Raw genomic sequence first — 27,699 nt, 5'->3', positions numbered from 1 at the left:
AGCGATGGGTGTGTGTGTCTGCCACTGGCTGTCCTTCCTGAATGGTTAGTGCCCCACTTTTGTCAGACCCCTTGAATTACAGCTGAAAGTCCTGACTTCGCTCCCATCTGGGTGTGTTTCCTTTCAACTTCAATGTGGTGGTGTACAGAGGCCAACTGCCAAAACAGTTATCCTTGTTCCAATATTTCTGGCCCTGACTGTATATCCCATCCTTCCAATAAACCTGACTTGCTTAGTTGTAAGCCATCTTGGGGACCACAGGCAGGATAGAAAAAGTTAAAATAAAAATGAAGTAAAAACTTTAAAAGGAAGGCGAGATTCTACTGGACTGTTGCTGTAAAAGTGGAGTAGCTTCACCAAGGGAATTAATAAGTAGCCAGGTAGATTTCAGTCAGTTAAAAGTCCGTTTGATGGAACTGCATTCCTCATCAGCTATAGATTCTCTTTTAACCTTTTTCAGTAAGTCCTTATTTAGGCTGTGTTGAATAAAAGGGACTGGGGACCAGGAAATCCACTTCAGTCTTGTAACACACTCCTTCCTCCACTCCTGTGAAGACAGCCACGACACCCAAAAGTGCACAAAACCACAGCACTGCCACACCGTCACATCACAGCCACTGGTTCCATGCACACAAACACCACATGCCTGCACAAAACTTGCCCAGACTCTCCCACCAGCAGTTTTGTTCCACACCCACAGAGAAAAGGCCTGCATGAGCTCCAGAGCATTTATTAGGAGATGGGGAGATATATCATCTATTGCAATCAGTTAATCAGGAGAGAGGGTCTGCTCCTTGCCCCCATTCCCAGAGAAAAAGATGCAAGTGCTTATATAACTGTACTGCCCCACCCGCCACCACGAGGGAGCCCAAGGCAGAGATTTGCCCATAATCTGTATCCCCATCCGCCCCCCAAAAAACCCACCATCCAGAAGGACAGCTAAGAACTAGAGCTTAGCACAGTCTCCACATAGCAACGAAGTGGGCCTGGCTGGAACCCCACAAAGCTTGGAATGGCAGGACAGAGTTGGATGTGTGTGTGTGTTGATGGTGGTGGGAGAGCCCCTCCCTGTATCCTGGATCAAAGACTCGGCCACCGTGAGCTGGAGAACAGGGTGCCAAGAGCATCTCTGGTGGCACAGCTGGTCAAGGAGAGGTGGAATCAGGCCTTCCAGAGGAGGAGGCTTCCCAGGCCAACCAAGGCACTGCCAAGGGGATTGTTCTCCACGGGGCACGACATGGAGAGGGAGACGTCCACCATTCCAGCTCCTGGGAAACAACAGGAGGGGCGCAGGGGATAATAGCCTTCCTGGCTTCAACACCACATTCCAGGTGCAAAGCCTTCCCAGGCAAGCAGGGCCTACTCCCTCCTCACAGGGCGATCAGCTCTTCTAGGTGGACATGCTTCCACAGGGGAGAAAAAGCAGCAAAAGGTATGGCAAATGGCAAGGGGAGGAGGAAGAAGTGCTGTGTGGCACAAACACAATCCCCCAAGCAAAGAGCCCACAGCAGAAAAACATCCAGGAGGAACCTCCCTCCCCAAATGTTAAAGAACAGGAATGCCATATGGTGATGGGGGGAGAGAAGGCGGCACCTGAGTCCCCTCCCCAGTGGATTTCTTTGGGAAATGCCACCCATTCCCAAAGAGAGTCAGGCACATAAGGTGACAGGAGCTCCAGGCCTTTGGCTGCTCAGCAGCCCTGCTTGGGGAGTGGGGCCCAGAAGGAAGGACTCAGTGAGGCCCCCTCCTCCTCCTCCCTTGCTCATTTCCTGGCCACACCCGCTCCCCCCCCAAAGGGGGCTCTCGGCCACCAGTCCTGGAAGCAAGCACACTGTGTCTGGAGGGGGCGGCTACGCCAGGAGCCGGATGGTGCTGTTGTCTGAACCCAGCAACAGCTGGCACTTGGTCGGAAGAACGGCCAGGCTGGTGAGGGTCCCCCGGAAGTTTTCTGAGCTCAGCTTGGTGACGCTGGGGGTCAGCAGCTCCTGCAGGGCATAGACGCTGATCTTGTTGGCCACCGTGCCAGCCACCACCTCACTGCCATAGATGTCAAAGGTGTGGATTGGCTCTGAGGCTGACTTGTATGTCTGCAGCGGCTTCTGTTCCAACTCCTTCCAGATGGTCAGCGAGTGGTCGGAGGAGGAGCTGATGAGGACGTTGCCTTCCGTGGCCTGCAGGGAAGAGTGAAGCTGCACATGAGCTCAGAGGGTCTCGGCGCACTCCCGGTCCAGTCCCAGTTGTTCACGCCACCAGTACTACTCCCAGGAATCAAAGTGCAGGGGGGTGGGGAGCGATGCCTTTATGAGAGGTCCTGGAACTCAGACCTGCACGGCAGATGCACCCCACCAATTCACCTGCATGTGAGCACGCATACGAAGTGTGGTTACTCAGTGGTGGGGAAGAGGCCTAAGGCCATCTTCTATTATTCACTTCACATGCCTCAAGACTGAACACAAGTTCCAGGAATGCACCCTGACTCCTGGGAAGCCGCAGCGCCATCCAAGGGCTGACATGGAGCATTCAGATGCCCGTGCTTCACCAGTAGCTCCCATCTTTTCCACTGCCCTTGGCACGCTCCCCAGCAGGAGCAGCATGGCCAGAGCCGTCTGCAGGCTTCTCCCTGCCTCCGCAGCACAAGAAGGAACAGTCTCAGCAGCACAGAATCCGCTGGAAGGGATCAAGGCTTCCCCCTCCCACCCACCCCAATGCAAGTAGCATCATCAACCTCCATTAAGCAGGATGTGGGCATTTGCCCAACCACCGCTTTCAAAGCTGGCAACCCAGCACCATGGCAAGAGAGGTGCCTGCTAGCTGGGCCTTGATCTGTGGCCAAGGGCTTCCTGTCAGCGGAGGAAGCATAAGCAACGTTGGAGCAGTGCTGGGTGAAGGACGCAGAGCAGCCCATTGCTGCTTTCAGGGACAGGCAAAGAAGACATGAGTTACTCATTAAGACGAGGCCCAGCGGGCAGCCTGCCAGCACCAGGCGGGAACAGCAGAGTGCAATGCACACACATCCTGTTACCCCTGCCAACCCAAAGACCTTTGTCCTCCCTGGCTCAGGGTGCAAATCTCCCCAGGAAGGCACTGCAAAGGACAACAACACACCACATCCCCAAACCCACCCACACATGACAGGCCAGTTAACAGTAGAATAAGCGTCTCACAACATGTACGGTATTGCTCACATGTTACCAAGCTTCTTTCCGACATCAGGAGGACTAGAAACCTTTTGGTTAATTTTTAAATGGAAGGTTTTCAGGATACTGACATTTTGCAATACCAGATTTCCCAGCGCATCCGGTGCAATCAGGGTTGCACTGACCACACACATACACAGGCTGGCTACAGCAACATTATTCCTCTGTGTCGAGTTTCAGATCTTAAGCCAGCCTTCCCCAACATATGTTCCCTAGATAAGCTGGTCTGAAAGTCCAGCATGGCCAATGGGAGTTGCCAACACATCTGGAGGGCACCAGGGTGGGGAAGGTGGTTGCAAGCCCTTTGGGGCAGGGACCTATCCTCTGTAAAGCACCACATTAAAAATATACATATATTCCCCAACATGAAAAGCAGGTCTCCGTCTTTGCACGCGGTTTCACCCACACCCAGTGCATTCTCCCCACTGCAGCAACAGAGTCTTGGCCCTGGTTCCCAGGCATACAGCTAACTCAAAATACTGGCTACAGCCACTGGCCTGGAGAATGGAATCATTCTGCAGTTCATGGTACAAGAGACATCGGGGTGGAGTGAAGAGGGTCAGAAGAAGGAAGCCAGCCTCTGCCCGAGAGAAATCGGAAGGACATACGGACAGGCTGTGGGGGGCAAGTTAACCGAATTCACCAGAGTCTGGAAAAAACATCCAAGAAGCCCTGGTTGTCTCTGGCTTTTGGCAGCTGCTGCAAAGCCCCGTCCTCAGGACCAGGTCCCGATGCCAGAGATCGTGTGAATTAAGCTACAAGAATGCCTCCAAGCAGAAGGGGGTGTGGAGAGCCCCTCCCAGAACTCTATTTGAGCTCTAAGGAGAGGAGGGCCTTTTCAGTGGTGGCACCCAGTTGTGGAAGGCCCTCTCCAGAGAGGGTCACCTGGCGCCTACATTGTGGTCTTTTTGGCACCAAGTAAAGACCTTTTTATTTTCTCAGGATTTTTAGTCCTTCAGTTTTAAAAATTGTGTTTGTGCATTTTTAGATCTTTTATCCTGCTGCTGGATTTTACTCTAGTTTTATTTTGTTTTAAATCTTTAAAGTTTTTATGCTTGATCCTATGGCATTTGGGGTTTTCAACTTTTGTGGGCCACCTAGAGCACTTCAGCTATTGGGCAGTATAGAAATGTAGTAAATAAATAAAACGTTTGGGCGCCAGCATCTGCGGGACCGTGTGCAAGGGAGGATTAAGCTGCCCCAGGAGCGGATGCTACTTCGGAGCCAAGAATGGGACTCAGGCGGCTTGGAGAGGCAGCTCTGGCTGTGGTCCTTTGCAAGGACCTGGTGATCTGGACAATTCAGCCACCATTAAAAAACAATTTGCCTGACAAGCCTTCAAGATGGGGCGGCAACAGGTATCCAGACACACGCCTTACCTTGATCTGTAAGATGTCTCCCTCGTGCGCTGGCCACCCCCGCAAGACAAGGCCTGTCCTGGTATCTAGCAAGACCATGAAGCCAGAGGAGAAGCCAGCCACCACGCTTCGCCCACTAGGACTGACAGCCAGGCAACGAATGAGGCCAGCGTTCGGGCCACTGGCCAGACGGAATTCATGCTGTAGACACACAGAGAGACGTGGCTGGAGGTGGAGGGTCCTGGGAGGCAGGCTTCTCCCAGGCCAGGCCAGGCCATTGGTCCACCTAGCTCAGTATTGCTTCCTCTCACTGGCAGTGGCTCTCCAGCAGAGAGAGGTGGTTTTCTCCTCACCTGCTACCTGATCCTTTTACTTGGAGACACCAGGGACCAAGTGTAGGCCGTTTTGATGCAAAGCAGGGGCTCTGCTACTGACCTGCAGCCCTTCCCTAAGAATAATGCAAGATTCCAGTCCTCATGGTTAAATAGAAAGCTGACTTATACCAAGTCAGACCCATGGTCCATCTACCTCGGTATTGGCTGCACTGACTGGCAGCAATGGCTCTCCAGGGTTTCAGGCAGGAGTTTTTCTAGCCCTACATGGAGGTACTGCCGGGGATGGAACCAGGGACCTTCTACACGCAAAGCAGGGGCTCTACTGCTGAACTGTGGCCCTTCTCCTAACAATAAAGTAAGATTCCAGTCCTTATGGCTCTGAATAAAGGGCTGATTTAAATAGGAACAAACTGCCTTATACAGAGTCAGAGACTTGGTCCATCTAGCTCAGTATTGTTGACACTGACTGGCAGCAATGGCTCTCCAGGGTTTCAGGCAGTTTTTCCCAGGCAGTTTTGCCAGCCCTACCTGGAGATGCTGCCAGGAATGGAACCAGGGACCATCTGCATGCAAAGCAGGGGCTCTACTACTGCGGTTCAGCCTTTCCCCTAAAAATAAAATAAGATTCCAGTCCTCATGGTTCTGAGTAAAAGACTCATTTAAACAGGAACATAGAAAACTGCCTTATATTGAATCAGATCCTTGGTCCATTTAGCCCAGCACTGTTGACACGGACTGGCAGCAATGGCGCTCCAGGGTTCCAGGAAGGAGTTTTTCCAGTTCTACCTGGAGATGTCAGGGATCAAACCGGGGACTTCCTGCATGGAAAGCAAGCGCTACAGCCCCTGGTTGTGGTGAGTGCAAAAGCAGGGCATGATCCCTGCCCCCCACCAAGAGCCGGGCACATGCAGGCCAAACTGAAAGTGCCCCAGCAGCAGCCATCAGGTCCGGTACCTGCAGCCCTGGTTTCCGGTGGTCGATGAAGCGCAGCACAGAGTCGGCGCTGGCCATGCTGATGCTGCCATACGGGGCTGGCATGGCGCTCACGGCAGTGATGGGCACTTTGTAGTCCAGTGCCTCAAATGTGCGGACAGCTTTGCCTGCAAAGGAGAAGGGCCGACCGATTCAAGGAAGGCCTCCACGGCTTGCCCCTGGCTACGCAGCCCCTCCTGCTCTCCAGCTCCAGCCACCTCCCTCTGAAGTGCCAAGGCTGCGCTTCCAAGCGGAAGGTGGACCAGCCCTGCAGGGCAGGCCTGGTCTGTGCTCCAGTCAGCATCCCACTGCTAGGTCAAGAGCTCCTCATTCTCAGCAGGGCCAGAAGATGAGGTGGCCACTAGCTGATGGCAATAAATAATTATGATGACATAGGACAGCTTTCCCCAGCCAGGTGCCCTCCAGATGACTACAACCCCCACCATCCCTGATGGGAGCTATACTCCAAAATATCCAGAAGGCGCCCACTGGGGAACAGCTAAAGTAGAGAATAGTTCTACCAGCAGCTGTTAATCATGACAGCTCAATGGAACCTCCCTGGTCAGAGGCAGTGTACAGCACAGTCTCAGAGGCTGGGGACAGTGGAGATTTCCAGAGTCAGGCGGGATCCTGTGCCATGGGGCCTTGCTCTGAGAAAGCCACGGAAGAGCCTCTCCGAACCCCTTTTGGCGTGCAGGCAGACTCCCTGATTTGGGGTCCAAATAAGTTACGCACATCGAGCACGTCTGTGCATGTTCACTTGCTGCAAGCGCATGTTGTCAGGAAGCATTCAAAAGGCTCCGTCCTAGCGCCCCTTCCCCCGACAGCTCATCCAGCCCGGGGGGGAGGCTCCCGCTCCTCTTCCTCCCACCACCCCAGCCCAGCCCGCCTCCCCTTTGCAGCCTCACCCGTGAAGGGGTCCCAGATGTGGACGGCACCGTCACAACTGACCGCGTGCTGAGGCGCCTCCAGAGCGCCAACGTAGAAGACGGACTTCTTGTGCTGGGCGTAGGTCAGGCGCGGCGCCGTCTCGTCGGCGCCATCGCCCCGGTTGTAGAGAGGCCAGACCCGGACGGTCTTGTCCTTGCTGCCACTCAGGAAGAAGTCCTCCCCGCTCAGAGGGGCCACGCACTTGATGGCGCCCGCATGGCCCACGAAGCTCTGCAGCTTGATCTGGTGGAAGTGGAAGCGGGGGTCGTGCGGGCTCGCCCCAATCTCGTACTGCCAGTGGGCCAGCCAGTTGCCGCAGAGGAGGTGGGCGCCGCGCCGCAGCTCCTGCTTCAGCGTGCTCTCCTCCCAGCGGCCCGAGGAAGGGCAGCAGCTGCTGCGGCTGCCCGAAGCCTCCTGCCGGGCTCCTGCAGGGACCTGGATGCGGTTGCCCACCAGCACGCTCCCAAAAGTGCCCGAGCGGGTGTCCTCGCCTGGGCCCCAGGCAGCGTCCGAGCTGGGGGCGTCTTGCTCTGAGCGCACCGGGCCGGGCCCAGCCGGGTCTTGGCTGTGCGGAGCTAGACCTCTGGGGTTCGTGCTGTCCAGGTAGAGGTTTGCCAGCTGCCCAACCAGCACGTGGTTTGGGACAATGGTGTGGATGACGTCGCCTGCAGGAAGAGGAAGAAGCAGCCATTTGAGGAACCAAGGCTCGGCGTTTTCTCCTCCCCAAGCGCAAGAGCCAAGGAATCAGAAAGGCAAGAAGATTCGGGGTTTAAAAGAAGAGGCGATGAGGTGGGACATGACAGAGATCCCTAGAAGCACGCGTAGGGTGGGGAGAGAAAGTGGACAGAGAGATGTTCCCCCCCCTCAATTTTATTAAGGCTCAGGGTCACCAGAGCAGGAAATTCAGGACGGACAAAAGTGGAAGGATTTCTTCACCACGCACATCATTGATTTATGGGACTTGTTGCCACGTGACACAGCAGCCGCCACAGGCTTAGCTGGCCTTCAAAGCGGATTAGGCAAATCCGAGGAGGAGGAGAAGTCTCCTTATCTCAGGCACTGAAATGCTGCCCTGCTACCACATTCCTGGGGAAGCTTATAAAAATAAGAACGAATTAAACACACTCAAAATAAGAGCAGCAGAAGAACAAGGGGCAAAGATAAAAGTGCTTAGACCCGGAGCAGTCCGCAAGTCCTGCAAAAACAAAAAGGCATCAAAGCAACATCAAGGTGAACACCAACCCACTGAGCAGGGGGTTGGGCTCGATGGCCTTGTAGGCCCCTTCCAACCCTGCTATTCTATGATTCTATGAAGTGCCAGGGAAGCCTCTCTGGGGAGGGCATGCCATGGGGAGGGCATGCCATGGGGAGGGGTGTCCCACCACTGAGAAGGGCCTTCCCCCACCAGTCGTCAGCTGACATGTCAGCCAGAATGGCTCGGTGGTGCCTCCACATTCAGGGAAGTCTCTCCAAGGACCAGTTGCTGGGGAACAGGAGTGGGAGGGGGCTCTTGTGCTCATGTCCCACTGGTGGGCTTCCTGAAGGCATTTGGTTGGAAACTGGATGTTGGACTAGATGGGCCTTTGGCTTGATCCAGCATCACGGCTCTTCGCTGTGGAGTCACGACTGCAGAGGCCACAGCCCCATTCTCGGGCTCTCCTCACCTCCCTACGAGAAGCACCTAGAGAAGACACCCCTACCCCACTCCCAAAATGGTATAGTCTTTCCCCAGAAGACCAGCTCTCCCCTTACTTTCCCCCACTTTCTCGGACAAACATCCCCACACAGATTGTGGCAAACATAACAGGGTTCAAAGGCATTGGTTGGGTTCACACAGCATGACAAGCCTGAGTGTTGGTTGTCATTGAACTGGGGGTTGTTGTATTGTGTGAACCCAGCCACACTAACAAACCATGGTTTGTTAACCACAAACAACCCATGCAGAGAACCCATAGTTTGTTGTTGAGTTCTGAACTGTGGGTTGATTGTGGTTCACAAGCCATGGTTTATTAGCATGGCTGGGTTCACACAACACAACCCACGGTTCAGTAAGAACCCATGGTTCAACAACAACCCACACTCAACCCATACTCTAGCTTGCTGTATTGTGTGAACCAGGTCAGAATGGATGTCACTTGGGAACCTTCAAGTTGCCCCAAGAATGTGAAAATACTTTCTTTTGAAAGCACCTTGAAAGTCCTGCACTCTGGGATGATCGAGAAGAGATCCTGGCCTTCTTCTCTGTGACAACCTTTCAATTACTTGAAGAGTGCTATCCTATCTCCCCTCAGTCTTCTCTTCTCAAGGCTAAACATGCCCAGTTCTTTCAGTCTCTCCTCATAGGGCTTTGTTTCCAGTCCCCTGATCATCTTTGTTGCCCTCCTCTGGACCCTCTCCAGTTTGTCTGCATCCTTCCTAAAGTGTGGTGCCCAGAACTGGACACAGTACTCCAGATGAGGCCTAACCAGTGCTGAGTAGAGGGGAACTAGCACTTCCCGGGATTTGGAAGCTATGCTTCTATTAATGCAGCCCAAAAGAGCATTGGCCTTTTTTGCAGCCACATCACATTGTTGGCTCATCTTCAGCTTGTGATCGACAACAATTCCAAGATCCTTCTCGCTTGTAGTGTTGTTGAGCCACGTATCCCCCATCTTGTCACTGTGCATTTGGTTTCTTTTTCCTAGGTGCAGAACTTGGCATTGATCCCTATCAAATGTCATTCTGTTGTTTTCTGCCCAGCGCTCCAGTCTATCCAGATCACTTTGAATTTTGTTTGTCTTCCAAAGTATTAGCTATCCTGCCCAATTTTGTGTCACCTGCAGATTTGATCAGCATTCCCTGCACCTCCTCCTCCAAGTCATTAATAAAAATGTTGAGAAGCACTGGGCCCAGGACTGAGCCCTGTGGTACTCCACTCGTTACTCTCCCCAGAGTTTAAATTACTTTAAAGCTTAACATGTATGTAAAGTAAGTACAGTGGCCATTTCTGGCAGTAACAAACCTAACTGACCTCAGTGTTTACAACTTCTTTCTCTATGCCAGTGTCTACCCGGACACCTGCCAGCTGAGGATAACCCTCCACAAAACTGATGCAGCTGATTCTGGTCCAGGAAAGATCCTGCCATAATCAACTGATGAGCTTTTAAAGCGCCACAAAACTTTGTTGTTTGGGCTGCAGCAGACTCACACAGCTGCTACCTGCCTGGAAAGAGTTTCCCGAGAAAGCGTTCACATACAGCCCAGAACATGTGAACTGGGGTTGGGGAAGAGGAGAACCGATTGGCAACAAGCGGAGAAGAGGCAGCCACATCATACCTAACAAGCAAGAGAAGGGGACAAAGGTGACGTAAGCCATCTCTGGATTGAAAACCTTCTGCAGTTCCAGAAGAGCAGAGGGGTCTGGAGGCAGCGACCTCATCCACAGACCAGGCGGTTCCAGCATCACACCCTAGAAAGGAAGGAAGGAAGCTGGTCACATATGACCCTCTACTACACTGGGCCACATGGGGTCAATCTACATCCAACACAACAGGTGCACACCTGAGAATGTTTCAGAAGATGCAGCTTTGCCCATTTCTGGACCAGCTAAACCTCTCAAAACGCTTCTCCAGCACGTCCCTTACAAGCGCAAGGATCTTGCACCACATGGGCATTTGCAAGCCATCGCTAATTTCTCCCCAGCCCCATGAGCTCCTTTGCATCCCACAGTAAAGGATGTGTGGGGGGCCAATAAGACTCAGCTGCCTTTGGCCCTGCAAAAGAAGGAAAATTCTTTGCCCAAGACACGTATCTTGAGTTGGCCAGATGCCACGTAGAAGCCGCAGACAGCCCATCTCCATCCCACCCAGCCACCCGGCACTGATCCGAGCCACCAGCCCTTCAGCCTCCAAGGCAGCTGGGGCAAAAGAGCCTTTCCCTCAGCTCCTGCCAACTCACCTGCTCCAGCAGCGGCAGCGAGAACGTCTCAAAGAACATCCTGAGAGTGTCGCTCAGGTGCTGCTGCACCATCTCTGACCCAATCCGTAAACAAACCAGCGCCACGAGGCTGCTGGTCTTGAGGCACAAGACGACCCGGGCCTGGACCCCACTGGGGAAACTGGGGGGGGAAACGTCAGCATCACTCACCACTCCACCCACACACACTCTGCTCTGCCTGGACTGGACCCACAATTGCATGGACGTGGCTCACACCCACCATCTACACAGCAGCCCCCAGAGGGGAGTTCCACCTTGCCAGCATCTCTGGGCCAAGGCAGGAAGTGGCCCAGCGGCTGGTCTCTCTTGCTGGGCCTCATTCAGAGAGCGGAAAGTCGAAGGCAGGACACGGGGGCACCCCCTCAGCCCAAATTCACCTGATGGCGGGAGAAGTGAGGAAGCCCAGGACAGGCAGCAGGACCTCCTGGCTGATCTTGGGCAGGATGTCCATGAGGGTGGTGTCCGAGAGACAGACGATGATTTCCTGGGTGAGTGTCACGGCAGCCAGGAGGCCGGCTTCCTTGCGGCTGTTGAGCCGGCCAGCGGCTGCCCCACTGCTGGGAGCCACCTGGGGAAAGAGAAGGGCTGTGGCTCAGCAGTGGAGCCCCTGCGTGCACACGGACAGTCCCTGGCTCAGTCCCCGGCAGCATCTCCAGGGAGGGCTGGGGGAGGCCCCCATCTTGAAACCCTGGAGAGCCTTTGCCGCCAAGCGCAGGTCACAGTTAGTTCAATTTAACGAGCCTGTAATGCACTTCAAACCCTATGTTAGGGAGGGGAATTGAACCCCATGTGGAGGAGCGTGGCGCCCTTTGTGAAGAGGAGCGCCCACCTCTCTTCAGTCCATCTGAACCTCACCGCAGCCTAGCTCACTCAAGCCCTTCCCAGAATGCCTCATTCTCCCCCCGGGAGAAGGGCTACTTCCTCCTCTTGCTTCACTTAATGGGATCCTCCTTCGTGGAAAAAGAAAAGGTTAAAAATAGGGAAATACGCCCCGATTCAGAAGGTCTGCACGCAGAGCGGAAGGCAAGGAGGCCTCTCAAGGAGCCTCTAGCATCACATGTTGAGTCAGTCTCTCTTTTTACAGGAAGCGTCCACGGGAGGAAACGAAACTCCCCATCTGGCTACATCAGCCAGACATGCGACAACTCAAACTCCCTCCCCACCATCAGGGAGGCGGACAAGGGCCAGCTGACTGGCCACTGTGCCTCTTTGTCTTTCCCCTGTCCGTCCCAGCAGGAGTGCCAGCGTGTTTGCTTGGCCATTGGGGGAAGGGATCCTTGGCCAGCTGGATTTGGGTGGGGGGACTGGCTGGCCCCATACAAAGGTCAGGAGGAGGGCAGTGACTGGCATTCAGCACGCACGGTGGTTGAATAGCATGCAAGAGGAAACTGTAGTTGTGGCCTGGAGGGCCAACTATCTATGAGAAATTCCTTTCTGAAGAGTTTGAGCCCTGGAGAGCAGTCAGGCATGCTCTTTTTAAACACAAACTAGAATCACCTGATCTGAATTATGTGCCAATAGGAGCCAAATCCTGTGATACTAGCTTGTGTAGAACTGCTTATTCTGCTCCTGCAGAGCCCTCCTTACTCAGCCCTCCTTCCGGCTTCTGAGACTTCGCCAGGCATGGCCCACATGCATCTGAGCATCTCCCATGAGGCCTAGAAACTTGGGATGGTGGGTTTGTCACACTGCCTGAAGATGGTGCTGGGGCAAGGCATGGGGCCAAGTAGTGGGAGGCTTGAACAATCCTAGGAAGAGTTGAGGGGGACCCTTCCCCTCCCTCCCCAGCTCCCACCTGTGCCTCTCCTGCACCGGGCGGCTGGGACACTGACCAGGTAACTGATGTAGGGCAAGTACAGGTAGGTAAGGACTGGCTCCCCATACAGGTGTGCAATATGGATGAGGCAGCCCAGCACTGGCTCAGACACCGTGTCCCCCAGCACCAGCCGCTTCTCGTAAATGTTCCTGGAGCTCAGAGGGCTGACCTCTTCAGCGCTGGCCACGAACTGCTGTCTGCTGGGACCTGCCGGAGAAGCAGCACAACTGAGAGAGAGGGAGAGAGAACGGGGGTGGGGGGACATCCTGCCCCCTCGGAAGCCTGGCCCAGCATTCCCAGTGGTCTCCTCCCCCCGCGCCCAAAGAGATGGGCGTTACCGACGTAGCAGGACGTAAGCAGCCGGAGAAGGTTCCTGGCGATGTAGCGGGAAGTGGTGGTGGGGCCCAGCTTGGCCGAGAGCCACCGCACCATCTTGCAGGCTGTGTCTGGGAGACAAGAGAGGCCAAGATAAGCCTGTGCTCTGCCCCAGCCACCAGGAGGAGGAGGCCTCCCAGCTGCGCTCTTCCAAGTCCCACCGTGTGGGGAGTCCGAATCGGTGCTGGCAATGTCGTCCCCCTGCAGCCACAGAAAGCCCTCCTCTGTGGCGCTCACCGACTGCCCAAGGGGCAGGCCCTGGGCCACCCATTTCTTTCCCTGCTGCAGGAAGCCTGCAGGCCAATCCCCAGCTGCAGTCAGAGAATCACAGAATAGTAGGGTTGGAAGGGGCCTACAAGGCCATCGAGTCCAACCCCCTGCTCAATGCAGGAGTCCAAGTCTGCATGCAATAAGGGGGATTGTCTGGATCCTGTCACTAAAATAGGTCCCAAAAATGCAGATGACCATTTTGAATGTCATACAAAAAACAAAGGCAGCTGTGTTGGCCAGAAGAAAAATTCTGATATCCATGTCATGTAATACTTTAACAGACCAACTCAAAGGTCCCTCGAAGCATGTAAGTTTCCGAGATCTCCAGATCTCTTCCTCTTGTAGGTGGTACATCACTCCTGCAAAGCTTCACCTCATGTATCCAAATCAATGTCTGTAGGGCTGGAAGGGGTGTGGTCAGACGGGCTCAGACTTCCTCCTTTGGTGGGAATGTTCTAGAGTGTGGGAGTTTGGGGACACAGTTGCCAATTCCTGTCAGGAATTTCTTCATGTTAGACCACTGGCACAGCCTAAAGCTGTGCTTCTTCATCTGTTTGAACCTAAAGATCCTGGATTCCTGCATGAAGACCTTCTTAAGCCATTGTACAGAGCTGCAAAGTCATGCATGGCATGCAGTTCCAAGTCTCCAAACCAACCAACTAAAGAGCTGATAAAAAATTGGGAGACTACAACTAAACTTACTCAGCAAGTGTAGCAAGCAAGGAATCCTAACTTTAAGATATTCCTGCACCCTGGTTTCCACTGATTTCCCATGCTGAAGCCCTTCAGACTTTTGATCTATTTCCAACCACGTACAGTTGCCTATATTTTTTCTGACTAATACACACATGTGCACAAAGTAACACGCACTGGCAGACGCTCCTTTTATATGCCGTATCAATTATATTTTTACTCTTTCATTAGGTATTGAGCTCCCACTTAAGCCATTTTACTGTAGACGATCCGTAAGCATATTGGCTATAGACTAATAATTATAATTAGTGGAGGCCTTTTTTTCTTTAGTGACTGGGGTTTATTATTACGCATGTTCTTCTTTTGTTGCCTTTATTTTGTTAACTTTATTTTGGAATAAAACTTCACGAGGAAGAAATCCGGAGATCTCGAGACTTACATGCTTTTGTGGCCCCACAATCTGAACGTACAGCTAACCGAGGAGCAGTGGGAAGAGCCCCTTCCCAGACATGCACAGCGACCCTGCGCATTCCTACTCGGATGCTGTCCCAGTGAACTCAGCAGGGCTGACTCCCGGGTAAGCGTGCCTGTGACTGCAGCCTTCAGTTAGGCTCATAACAGGAGTCCCTCGAAATTACTCTCTGACAGTGAATATCTGGAATTCAAATGTCAGAGCGGGTGCACGATGCTGGGGGTTCTGGCCCTGGAGAAAGCCCTCCCACCATGGGGGCGGGGGCGGGGCTCACCCAGCAGGATGGTCTGTTCCTTGTCTCCATCCCGGTCAGGCACGTCCTGCCCGTTTCCTTCCTCCTCGGGGTCCCCACCATCTTCAGCCAGGCTGGCTTCCATGCTGATGGCCACCGACAGTGTCAGCTCCTCTGTGCCCAAGGTGCTGGTGTCATCATGCTCTTCCTCCCTGTCCTGATTGGCCGCCTCCTCCTCCTCCTCCTCCTCCTCGTCTTCCTCCTCCTCCTCCTCCTCGCTGTGCTTCAGGTCTTGGCTGCTGTCCAAGGACTTGAGGCTGGCCTTGTCCTTCTGGTCCTCGCCCAGCGAGGCTTCACTGGCGCTGCTCTTGTCACTCAGGTGGCCCAGGCCCTCCTCCGGCTCCTGCAGGGTCTCGGCCAGGTAGAGGCCATTCTGGAAGTCCTCGCTCTCGGGCAGGTAGGCCTGGTCATGCAGGCTGACGCCAGACATGTAGTCCAGCAGCTCCAGGGCTACTGAGCCCCGTTCCGCCTCCGCCTTGATCTCTTCCCCGAAGGAGCAGGACCCCGGGCTGCTCCCACCACTCTCATCATCCTCCACTGTGCCCAAGAACAGCAAGGCCTTGTTCTCCTCCGGGGCAGAGCCCTCCACCCCCACCAGGATCTGCAGGATGTGGGGCAGCAGGTTGGAGAGGAACAACTGCAGCCCCAGGCGGGCCATCAGCTGAGCCACGAAGCAGTCCGTATAGAGGTAGAAGCGGCCGTGCAGGCAGCGGGGGGTCTCGTAAGCCCCGATCAGGAGCTTCAGCAGGTACTTGTTGGTGTTCTTCGGGCCCAGGGCCTTGGCAATGGGCTCAAAGAGGTACCAGGCAGCGTGGACGGCTGTCCTCTCTTCCGACATCAGCGCCAGGACGAAGGGCAGCAGTATCTCCAAGCCCTCGGGGGTGATGTCACTCAGCACGCCCTCCAGCTGCTGCCACAGCTGGAAGACAAGCTCCCGGCCTTGGCCCGCAGGGTCTTCGGCCTTCCTGGACAGGTAGGTGAAGATGAACTTGTGCAGGGATGGGAAATACGTCGGGAAGGGCAGCACTGCACTGAATGGGCTCAGCAGCTGAGAGGGACAGGGGGGCGGCAGCCCTTGCCAGATGGGCTCATAGTCAAAGAGCTGCGCCCACTGGCCCGAGCCCGCCCCATCGCCCCTCGAAAGCTGGGCATCTGGGACTCGCAGCTGCAGCAGGGCTTCCAGGAGGTGCTGGAGTGGAGCCGGGATCTCCTTGGGGTGAGAGTGGCAAAGCCCTCGTGCAGCCCAGAAGCGCTCTTGGAGTGTCGCGCCTGGCCTCAGGGTGCGCAGCTTGGCCGCAAAGACGATCTCAGTCACCAGGACCCCCAGCGCCTGCATGTCCCTCTGGAAGAGGTCCTGAAGCGCCATGGGCCTCTTGGGCCGGGGCTGCTCCGGCCGACCCACCGTGCCCTGCAGCCCTTTCAGCAAGAAAGCGTCCAGCGTCTCCAGCTCCTCCAGGGCCTGCAGCAGGTTGCAGCTCTCGGGGACCACGATCTTCGCCACCAGCCCCTCCGCATGGGCCATGCCCGCTGGGCCCTTGGTCCTCCGGGCGAGGTGCTTGCCCTCAGCGGGGACCCCCGGGGGTGGCACAGGATGGCCCGGTGGCTCAGCGCCTCTGCCCGCTGCAGGGATGGACTCCAGGGCCTCAGCCCCCTGCTCCACCTCTTCTTCCAGGCCCACCCCAAGCCTGCCAGCAGCCCAAGCACCTTCGCATGGCATCGCCTCCAACGCCAGGCCACCAGGCCCGTTGGCCCCCTGGCCCTTGGAGTCCTCCTGGCCCCTGGCCTCCCGGACGGTCGGGACTAGAGGCCTTGCAACCAGCGGGGCTTCGGCAGGGGGCAGTGCTGCCCCCGCCAAGCGCCTGGGGTGGGGCTGGTCGAAGAGCTGCACCACCCCGTAGGTGGTGAGGTGGGTGTGGTTGTCCACCAGGTGGAGGCAGACGTTCTTCTCCTTCACGGCCTCCTTGCCCAGCAGCTTGTAGCCAAAGGTGAGGTCGATCCAGTGGTGGAGGTCTTGAGACACCTCCCAGCTCTCCAGCATGGCCCGGTGGGCCGCCACAAACTCCTCACAGGAGCCATACCAAGGCGGCACCTCCAGGTCCAGCATGTCGGGGTGGATGGATTTGAAGATGATGGGGTCTGAATAGAACTCTGGGATGCACTCGTCCGGGGTCCAGCCCTGCATGCGCTCCATGTTGGCCGGATACTCGTTGGGCTCCCACTGGGACCGGACGTGGGAGCACAGGACGGCCTTGGGGGTCCGCCGGGCCGTGTAGACGTAGTAGGTGATGTCGGAGAGGACGTCTGAGATGTGGTGGGGCACATGAGGCTGCTCCCCGCCCAGGCCTCCTCCGGCCACAAAGGCCTGCTTGGTCATCTCGTAGGTGAAGTCCAGCTGCTTGTCCCCCTTGTTGAGGCGGAACTTGGACTTCCGCAAGTCCCGGAACCGGCCGTTCCGGGTGGTGAAATCCATCACCCATGGGAGGACAGGGTGGTAGTTGGGGTCGCCCACCCGCCGCCCAGCCAAGCGGTTCAGGTGCATGAGATAGTCGAAGTTGCTGAGGCGGCCGTGCACCCAGTCCAGGACAAGGTCTCCCAGACCTGCCCGGGGCTCCTTTCCAGCCACTGGCGTCGTTACAGCGCCATCTCCCACTACCCCAGGGGCCTGGCCAGCATCCCTGGGGGCTGCTGTTGCCTCCATGCCTGCCTCCTCCCGTGGAGGCATCTGCTCGTAGTCTTGAAGCCGAACCCTGAGCTGGGCACACAGTTTCTCGTCCACTGCCACTTCATGCAAAGAGAAAGCGCCGCACGCCAGCCCTGCCCGGTGGGAGGCCCGCATGGCCTGCAGGACCTGGAAGAGGATGAAGAGGAGCTTGGCATGGCTATTGGTCAGCTTAGCAGGGCTGAAGGTGACGATGTCATGGAGGCAATACTGCACGTAGGGGAAGAGGATGTAGACCATCTCCGGGGAATCCAGCAGCGCGTCTGCCTGGAGGATGCTGGGGCAGCAGGCGGGGCCCTTGCTGGATGCACCCCCCTCTCTGGCAGGAGAGGTGCAGGAGGTACCCCACCCCACAGGGATGAAGGGACAGCCATAGAGCTTCTGGAGGGCTCTGCGGAGGACGTCCAAGGCAGGGGCAGTGGGCGGCGCACGGGCGTGGCAGTACGGCTGGACATACAGACGGTGTGCTTGCTTCCACAAGTTCCGGTAGTTCTGGGAAGCCACCTGGTGCATGAACCCATGGAGCGTCTCCGGGCCTTCTCCGGGCTCGCTCTGCCCACGGGGGCTCACAGCCAGCTGGTGGCGCAACCTCTCTTTCCTCGCGCTGTGGATTTCCACCCGGGTCCAGCCAGCGGGCAGCTGCTGCACCGAGTGCTGGAGGCACGTGCGCACCCCCACCTCGCTGAGGCCTTCCGGGCGCGGGCACAGGGCGGGCAACACTCCCCGCTCCTTCAGGCCTGCCAGCCACTTGGCCGGCACCAGGGCGATGACGTGGGAAGCCCCTGGGGCGGGCACCAGCTGGCTTCGGCCGATGCCCAAGTCTTTCTCCACCTGCTTCAGGAGAGCGTCCATCTTGGCGGTGGGCCACAGCACACTGCTCCCTGCGGGAAACACAAAGGGCCACGGAGGAGTCGGGGCAAAGTCAGGGCAGAAGTGCAGATGCGGCACAGAGCTGGAGGCACTAAAGGCTATCAGTTATTACAGCTAGTAATATTTCTGTACCAATTCTCCTCTGCACAAATCCCAGAGTAGTTAACTAAAGAATACAATAAACACAATGCAATAACGATTATCGTATAAGAGGCTGATGCAAAGACAGGCCATGGCTGGGAGAAAGCTGAAGTAAAGAAGGCATGTTTTCAATCAACACCTACAACACGGCAGCACTGCGGCCTGTTGTGTAGCAAGAGGGAGATTGTTCCAGTGGCGGGAGCCACGATCAAGCAGGCCCGGCTCCATGCCCATCACCAGGATCCTGCCCCCCCACTACCTCTCATGCCCTTTAACAAAATCAGGCCACTCGTGGGCGACCCACTCCACCCAGGGCCAACTCTGCAGGCACAGAGGCAGCTGCCAGCCTCCCAGCAAGCCAGGCGGTCCGTCTCGTGCAGTCTCCTCTCACTGACTGGCAGCCGCGGCTCCCCAGCATTTCAGGCAGAGAAGATTCCTCCCTAGCCCTGTCAGGAGATAGCAGAGGTTGACCTTGGGATCTTCCGCAGCAAAGCATGCGCTCTGCCACTTAACCCTTCCCCTGAAAATAAAGTTAGCATTCCAGTCCTCGTGATTCTGAACAAGGAGCTAATTTCAACATAAGGCTGCCTTCTGCAGAGTCAGAGCACTGTCCATTTAGCTCAGGGTCACCTACACAGACGGGCAGCCATGGCTCTCCAGGGGCCTCTCCCTGCCCCGAGGACTGAAACTGGGACCTCCTGCTTGCAGAGCATCTGCTCTACCACAGAGCTACATCGCTGTGGCCCAGTGCCAGCACAGGAGAAGCTCCGAAAGAGGCACCCAAGTGTTTCCCAGAGACGTGGCTTTCATTTTCACATGAAGCACTGTCCTAGCCCTCATTCCCCTTCATGGATCACTGCCTTGCTGTGGCGAAGGGGCTTGCGTAACTCAGGGAAGCCATAAGCTGTGCCGTGCAGGGCCACCCAAGACGGACAGGTCATGGCGGAGAGTTCTGACAAAATGTGGTCCACTGGAGAAGGGAATGGCAACCCACTCCAGGATTCTTGCCAAGAAAACCCCATGGAACGTATCACAAGGCTAAAAGAGATGACGCCGGAAGATGAGCCCCTCGGGTCGGAAGGTGTCCAATATACTACTGGGGAAGAGCAGAGGGAATTTCCAAGTAGCACCAGAAAGAGTGAAGTGGCCGGGCCAAAGCCAAAAGGACACTCAGCTGTGGATGATCTGGTGGTGAAAAGAAAGTCCGATGCTGTAAAGAACAATATTGTTTAGGAACCTGGAATGTCAGATCAATGAATCAAGGTAAGCTGGAGGTGGTCAAACATGAGATGGCAAGATTGAACATCGACATCTTGGGAATCAGCGAACTCAAATGGACAGGCATGGGCGAATTTAATTCAGGTGACCATCATATCTACTATTGTGGGCAAGAATCCCTTAGAAGAAATGGAGTAGCACTCATGGTCAACAAAAGGGTGGGAAAAGCAGTACTGGGGTACAATCTTAAAAATGATAGAATGATCTCAGTACGAATCCAAGGCAAACCATTCAACATCACAGTAATTCAAGTCTATGCCCCAACCACTGAGGCCGAAGAAGCTGAGGTTGATCGGTTCTATGAAGACCTACAACACCTTCTAGAACTAACACCAAAAAAAGATATCCTCTTCATCATAGGGGATTGGAATGCTAAAGTAGGAAATCAAGAAATCACCGGGATAACAGGCAGGCATGGCCTTGGTGTACAAAATGAAGCAGGACAAAAGCTAATAGAGTTTTGCCAAGAGAACATGCTGATCATAGCAAACACTCTTTTCCAACAGCACAAGAGGCGACTCTACACATGGACGTCACCAGATGGTCAATATCGAAATCAGATTGATTATGTCCTTTGCAGCCAAAGATGGAGAAGCTCCATACAGTCAGTAAAAACAAGACCTGGAGCTGACTGTGGCTCAGATCATGAGCTCCTTCTTGCAAAATTTCGTCTTAAATTGAAGAACGTCGGGAAAACCACTAAACCGTTCAGGTATGACCTAAATCATATCCCTGATGAATATACAGTGGAGGTGAGGAATAGATTTCAGGGATTAGACCTGATAGACAGAGTGCCTGAGGAACTATGGACGGAGGTCCGTAACATTGTTCAGGAGGCAGCAACGAAATCCATCCCAAAGAAAAAGAAATGCAAGAAAGCAAAGTGGCTGTCTGATGAGGCTTTACAAGTAGCTGAGGAAAGAAGGGAAGCGAAAAGCAAGGGAGAAAGGGGAAGATATACCCAACTGAATGCAGAGTTCCAGAGAATAGCAAGGAGAGACAAGAAGGCCTTCTTAAATGAACAATGCAAGGAAATCGAGGAAAACAACAGAATGGGAAAGACTAGAGATCTCTTCAAGAAAATCGGAGATCTCAAGGGAACGTTTTGTGCAAAGACGGGCATGATAAAGGACAAAGAAGGCAGGGACCTAACAGAAGCAGATGAGATTAAGAAGAGGTGGAAAGAATACACAGAAGAACTATACAGGAAAGATCTGAATGTCCCTGATAGCTATGAGAGTGCAGTCACTGAACTTGAGCCGGACATCCTAGAGAGTGAAGTCAAGTGGGCCTTAGGAAGCATTAGTAACAACAAAGCTAGCGGAGATGACAGTATTCCAGCTGAGCTATTTAAAATCCTAAAAGATGATGCTGTTAAAGTGCTGCATTCAATATGCCAACAAATTTGGAACACTCAACAATGGCCGCAAGACTGGAAAAGGTCAGTTTACATTCCAATTCCAAAAAAGGGCAACGCCAAAGAGTGTTCAAACTACCGCACAATTGCGCTCATTTCAAATGCCAGCAAGGTTATGCTCAAAATCCTACAAGCTAGGCTTCAGCAGCATGTGAACCGAGAACTACCGGAAGTACAAGCTGGGTTCCAAGGAGGCAGAGGAACTAGAGATCAAATTGCCAATATTCGCTGGATCACGGAGAAAGCAACGGAATTCCAGAAAAATGTCTATTTCTGCTTCATTGACTACGCTAAAGCCTTTGATTGTGTGGATCACAACAAACTGTGGCAAATTCTGAAAGAGATGAGAGTACCAGACCACCTTACCTGTCTCCTGAGAAACCTGTACAAGGGTCAAGAAGCCGCAGTAAGAACCAGACATGGAACAACCGATTGGTTCAAAATTGGGAAAGGAGTATGACAAGGCTGCATATTGTCGCCCTGCTTATTTAACTTATATGCAGAGTACATCATGAGAAACGCCGGGTTGGATGAATCACAGTTCACAGGTAAGAATTAAGATTGCTGGGAGAATTATCAACAACCTCAGATACGCAGACGATACCACCCTAATGGCAGAAAGCGAAGAGGATCTAAAGAGCCTCTTGTTGAGGGTGAAAGAGGAGAGTGCAAAAGCTGGTTTGAAACTCAACATTAAAAAAACTGAGATCATGGCATCTGGCCCTATCACTTCCTGGCATATAGGAGGGGAAGAAATGGAAGCAGTGACAGATTTTACTTTCTTGGGCTCCAAGATCACCGCAGACGGTGACTGTAGCCATGAAATTACAAGACGCTTGCTCCTTGGGAGGAAAGCTACGGCAAACCTAGACAGCATAGTAAGAAGCAGAGACATCACCTTGCCGACAAAGGTCCGTCTAATCAAAGCTATGGTTTTCCCAGTAGTAATGTATGGCTGTGAGAGCTGGACTATAAGGAAGACTGAGTGCCGAAGAATTGATGCTTTCGAACTGTGGTGCTGGAGAAGACTCTTACGAGTGCCCTGGACTGCAAGGACGTCAAATCAGTCAATCCTAAAGGAAATCAACCCTGAGTGCTCATTGGAAGGACAGATCCTGAAGCTGAAGATCAACTATTTTGGCCACCTAATGCGAAGAGAAAACTCTCTGGAAAAGACCCTGATGCTGGGAAAGACTGAAGGCAAAAGGAGAAGGGGACGGCAGAGGATGAGATGGCTACATAGCATCACCGATGCAATGAATATGAACTTGAGCACGCTCCGGGAGAGAGCGCAGGACAGGAAGGCCTGGCGTGCTATGGTCCATGGGGTCACGAAGAGTCGGACACGACTGAACGACTGAACAACAACAAAGTCCTCATTGCTTGGCAGTGTGCAAAGAACTGCACCCATACCTCAGAAGCCAGATGGGCAACTGAGTGAGATTTCCAGTAGTTATGGTGGGGAAGGGGGCACCAGTGCCCCACAATTAGCACAGGAAGATGTCTGGGAGGCAGCAAATGCTGCAAAAATATGCCCAGGCCACAATGCTTTGCCAATGGCTGCTATTAATGGCGCTTCCTGTGAGGCTGCCCAGGCCACAAGGGCTTCACTTACGAGCTGAGTGGTGCCAGAACTGGATGCTGCCCAAGCGTTAAGAGCCAGGCATTCCCCCTCTCCCAATGGCAGATGGGGGCGCACTGGGGTGGGGGTGCTCTACCGGAGGGCAAAGCCACTCTGCACATGGTCGGGCAACCCGGCTTCTTGGCATCAACCCAAAACAAAACTTACAGGGGAAACCAGCAGCAGAGCTGAGTCCAGGATCAAATGAAAGGAAGAGGTGGCGGAGGGGGGCTGCAGCAGCCCACCCGCGGCAGGGCCAGGTCTGAGCGCGCGCGGGCTCCCAGCAGAATGCCAGTTTCGGGGCTTCTCCAAAGCGCTGCCGGGCATGGAGCGCATCACCCCGCCAGCGCTGCGCGACGGGCTCACTTCTCCCCGCTGCCGGGGCCAAAGGCTGCACGCAAGACCCCGCCCTTCTCCAAGGAAGGCACTCTGCACACGCTCAGAGGCACTCTGCCCCCAGGGGCTGCGAAGAGGGGGCGGCAGCGGGGCAGGGAACGACGGGCCACGACCACCCCCCGCCGGCCTTCACCTGGGCGCAAGGAGGGCGCAGTTCCCGCTCATGCGGAGCGGGCGGAGGCTCCTTCCGCGGCCGCCGGGGCTGCTCTCGCTCGGCTCCCCCGAGCCATGTTGGGTCAGCTGATGCGCGGGTCACGTGCGCCGCTTCCCGGGGAAAGACACAAACTCCACGCGGCCCGCGGAAGGGAGGCGGCCACGTGCGCGCGCAGGGAGCGGAATGGGAAGAGGTGCTGGGGCTCACGCAATGGCAGCCGCCCCTCCCCAGGCGAGGCAGGCCGGCGCGCTCTGCACAGGCGCAGGGGCTCCTATCCCCCCTCCCGGCTGTACGCTTGCAGAAGAATGAGGAGGAAGAGTCCTGCGGAGCGAGAGGGGCTGTGCCGTTGATTCCTCCCCCAGCCCCAGACATTCTCGCGGTCTCGATAGGGTTCGAAAGGTAGATTGATGCCCCCGCGCCGCATCGACCTCAGTTAACAGAGCGGTCACATCCAGTCAGTGCTGCCGCCAGAGCTGGACCCAAAGTCCGGAGGGCCCCGCCGGGGGGGGGGGATGACCGCCCGGAGAGCGACAAGCGATGAGGCAGCGTGCGCGACCCGCCTTTGATTCCTGGAGTACTGAGCGTGCTACGATTTACGCGAGTTTAGGAACAATCCTATGCGTGTTTAGACAGGAAAAAGTCCTACAACTCCCAACATGCCCCAGCTATGCTTGCTGGGGCATGCTGGGAGTTGTAGGACTTTTTCCTGTCTAAACACGCATAGGATTGCACTCTTAGTCCAGGATCGAAAATGTCCGAGCCGCACCGCTGCATCCAGTTCTGAGACAAATATGTATCTAGCGTGACCGACGGATGCAAGTTAAAACAGGAAGAAATAAGCACACACAACATATATTTAGCCAAATGGGTATTTCCAAAAGATTGTTAGGAGCGGGGTGGGGCCTTAGGAAGCGGGGGGGGGGGGGGAGAGGATGTAACGATTAATATAAAGGGTTTTTGAAGCAGATTTGTAATGCATAAGAAAAACCTTCCTCCTTGCAAGTAGACACCTAGCATAGGAGGGAACGGACTGAGGTAGAGTGTTTCTCTTTGCTGAGCCAGTTCTTTTTACTTGCGGAAATTTGGTACATGAGCGAGGAATAACGCTCCCCCCCCCCCAACACTCCCGTATCAAAACAGCAAAGACCCTTCATTTCTCCCTCCCCCCCAAGTAGCCCGTGGGGCTGGGCTGCCCCCTGGTGGCGACTGCCGGAATTCCACATTCATCGTTTTGGGGCTGTGCCTGTTGCGGCCCAACACATCCGGCGGAGGAAGTATAGAAGGACGGCCCCAAAGCGTGGGTTACGATCCCGCCGGAAGCGGGAAATCTCCCTCGCTAGACTGGGCTGCTGGGGGCACCAGGCGCATCAAGCTGGAGATTAAATTTATACCGCAGCCACGACTCGTCCTGCGGGGTGGCACTGCGGGTTGGGGAGCTGTGCTGGCAGCTGCAGGACTTGTGTCTGTCTAAACAGGCCTAGGATTGCACCCCCAGAGAGCTTCATGGCTGAGAGAGGATTTGAATCCAGGTTTCCCTGGTCCTGGATCAGAAAGTGCCCCAACCATCCACTCCATCCAAGAAAACCCGGGCTAGTTTGCCATCCCCGAACCAGGATCTGGATTTGAACGAGGGCGACTGTGGCTAGGGTCTGCTGGATCCAGCAGTGGCTTCTTCACCGCCTTCAACTCTTTGAGTTGTTGGCACCTCACCTTCCCCCACTGAGTTAAGCATGGCCCACTCACCCCCAGGACTGGTCCCTCCGCCCTGTGGTGGCAGACCTAATGAGCCCAGAGGTCAAGGCACTTGCGTGCCTGGGTTATGCAAATAGGGAGATGTCTGAACCACTGCATCCTACAGCCTTCCCCAACCTGGTGCCTTCCAGATGTATTGGACTTCAACTCCCATCAGCCCCAGCCAACATGGCCAATGGGTCAGGAATGCTGGGAGTTGTTTCATTTTTCTGCCACCCAATAGCTGAAGCTGTCTATTCACAAAATTAAAACCACAAAAATACAACAGAAAATACAATATAAACTATAAAACTACAGAATAAAAATACCACCAGACTAAAACCTATCAGCAGTGCAGATATTTAAAATGCAATGGCAGATTTAAGACAGCAAAGCTAGGAAGCTGGAATGCACTTGGCGCCAGAAACTGCCTCTGGCAGTTATAGTCCAAAGATCTGGAAGGCACCAGGCTGGGGAAACGATGCAGCTGCCTTTATGGTGGGCCAGCCCCAACTGGGAGATTTGCGGTAAAACATCTCCAGTGCTGAATTTGAGCCACTGAGGGCTAAAAGGATTGCAACTTATCTGCTTGAAGGCCTGCCTTTTTCCGCTAAAGTCTCTCCAAATCAAATTGTACGGTTGTCATCGGAGCTTAGGTGGGAAGTAACCAGAGAGATGGCTGCTTTGGTCATGGCGACAGATGCCTTGGCAAGAGAAACTCACCTGTCTCCAGCCCTATGGCCTTTCAGCACCAGGGAAAGACTTTTGTATTTCGACATGTTTTAGACCTATATTTATTTCCCCCAACTGTGATTTGTTTTGAGCTCTCGAATATTGCATTCTTGTGTTTTTATTGGATCGTAGTATTGTTTAACAGTGTTGTTGTAAACTGCTTTGGGAGTTTTACAGCAACTACAGAGAGGGCCTTCTCAGGGGTAGCCCCCCATTTTTGGAATGATCTCCCTGATGAGGCCCACCTGGTGCCAACACTGTCATCTTTTTGGCACCAGGTTAAAACTGCCCTCTTCTCTCAGGCATTTGGCAGCATATAAAGAGTCTCTCTGATTGTCTTTAGCCGATCGTTTTAGATATATGTTGTTATATGTGCTATTTGTTCTGTGTATGTGGTTTTATACTTTATATAATGTATTTTGATGTTGCTTAATTTTTGTGAACTGCCCAGAGATCTTTGGTTATGGGTGGTACAGAAATATCATAAATGAAAATGAAATGAGAAGTGGTATACAACTATTCCTAATAATAAATAAATAAATCCATTGGTGCTGCAGCTTCAAACTGTGGCCAGCAGATGGCGCGCCCAGAAAGATTAGTAGGGAATGTAGCTTTTGTAGATTTCGCTGGCTGCCGAGTCAGCCTCAGAAGGGAGGGGAATCCGGTTTTGCTTCACTTTTTAAAACTTCTGTACTGCCTTTCCACCAACAGTGCAGAAGACAGCATACAAATATTATGCCCATAGCTTGTGAAATTATTCCTTGTATTGAAGCACTTCTGTGCCGGGTCATCGGTGGGCGTGGCACCATGCTAAGGTCTCTGTCCGGAGGAGCTTCCTAATGCAGACACCGTGGGGAGGAGAGGGTTGGGAGCAGGGCTCCGGCACTTCAGTGCCCCCTTAAGTTGTGCCTGTAACAGGAGAGCCACAGAGGTGGAAGGGGCCTTTGAGGCTCCTTGGCCCAGCCTTCCGCCAATGCTGGAACCCCGTTGCTACAGATTTGGGGGTGGCTGGCCAGCCGGCGTCCACTTAAAGGGCTCGTATGACGGGAGAGGCGGTCTCTTCCACCATCAGAACGGCTCATCTGGCCAGCTCTCGTGTGCTCCATCGCCTCTGTGATCTGCGGGCATCAGAGCAGGTGATCACCTTATCTCCAGGCCAGCGACTGTGTTCGTGTCCAGGAAGACGCCTGGATGTCTTTTTCGGGTCAGTTGGTGGCCTGGCTGGAGAGGTGAGGGTGATGAGAGACAAGTCCGTCCCACAGATGTGGCCAGGTCAGGGGCTGTGGAGAGGGGAGAAGCACGGAATGACATGGGGGGACGAGCCCCTCTGCTCTGCCACGGACCTCTTGAGCAGCCTAGAGTCAGTTGTGCTCTCTCAGCCCCAGATCTGGAACATGGGAGTGTCAGAAATTTATTAAAGCACATCATGGCTGTGGGAGAGACAGACGAAACTGTCTCTCTCCCCCCAAAAGAAAACAGGATGCATTTATACAGACTGAAAGTTGGAGAACAAAGAAAAACACACCACGCATGCTCAGAAACCAATTAGCACTCAGCAGTCTTATCAGCACAGTGGCCTTCTTATCTTTAGGGATGAGTTACTTTGGTGGATAGGAATTTCTTGCTTATGAGCAAATTATAACTACCTTCTCATGGTCACACACATACACACACACTCCCATCAGGCACCTCGCCTGAACCAAACTACTTACAAGGCCTAGTCAGGCCTCCTTTCACAGGAGCAAGAGCCTCCTTCGGAGGGTTGTTGCGGGAGCGGACGTAGCCGAATGCTGCATGTTGAAGGCAGGCGAGCGGGCTATGTCCACAGGCGGCTGGGAGTGTGCCTGGCTGCAGGATGAGAGGAGCTGCCCGTGGGTGCAGCCTCAGCCTCTCCCCTCGGTGGCAGGTGGGCCTTTGCCAGTGGCAGCGAGCGTGATTTGCGCAAGGCCCAGCGC

General features: G+C 54.4%; 2 protein-coding genes across 4 annotated transcripts in view; one reads left to right on the top strand and one right to left on the bottom strand.

Annotated features, from left to right (window-relative positions):
• SMYD4 (SET and MYND domain containing 4) overlaps window positions 1-10,002 on the top strand; it is a 52,149-nt gene extending 42,147 nt beyond the window's left edge. Inside the window, exon 13 of the mRNA XM_084822563.1 lies at window positions 9,835-10,002. Within this exon, the coding sequence (XP_084678689.1) occupies window positions 9,835-9,919 (85 nt within the window). The 3' untranslated portion in view covers window positions 9,920-10,002. The remainder of the gene's footprint in view (window positions 1-9,834) is intronic.
• WDR81 (WD repeat domain 81) lies at window positions 716-27,699 on the bottom strand. 3 transcript variants are annotated; one of them, XM_084822556.1, is made up of 11 exons: window positions 27,457-27,699; window positions 14,668-18,285; window positions 12,922-13,029; window positions 12,600-12,790; window positions 11,145-11,335; window positions 10,729-10,888; window positions 10,108-10,240; window positions 6,771-7,457; window positions 5,845-5,990; window positions 4,577-4,756; window positions 716-2,171 (listed from the first exon to the last, which is right to left on the bottom strand). In XM_084822556.1, exons 2-11 carry the CDS (start codon window positions 18,254-18,256, stop codon window positions 1,851-1,853), a joined length of 5,706 nt encoding a protein of 1,901 aa, XP_084678682.1. In that variant the 5' UTR covers window positions 18,257-18,285; window positions 27,457-27,699; the 3' UTR covers window positions 716-1,850. The 3 variants fall into 3 exon arrangements, with proteins under 3 accessions (XP_084678682.1, XP_084678681.1, XP_084678683.1); XM_084822555.1 differs by lacking the exon at window positions 27,457-27,699 and adding an exon at window positions 23,261-23,350; XM_084822557.1 differs by lacking the exons at window positions 716-2,171; window positions 4,577-4,756; window positions 27,457-27,699 and adding exons at window positions 5,590-5,708; window positions 23,261-23,350.

Source organism: Heloderma suspectum, chromosome 16 (assembly GCF_057233095.1).
Source record: "Heloderma suspectum isolate Gila_16-S chromosome 16, 16-S_ref, whole genome shotgun sequence".
Taxonomy (NCBI): domain Eukaryota; kingdom Metazoa; phylum Chordata; class Lepidosauria; order Squamata; family Helodermatidae; genus Heloderma; species Heloderma suspectum.
The sequence above is the reverse complement of the archived record's forward strand: the minus strand, read 5'-3'. Positions and strand labels throughout refer to the sequence as shown.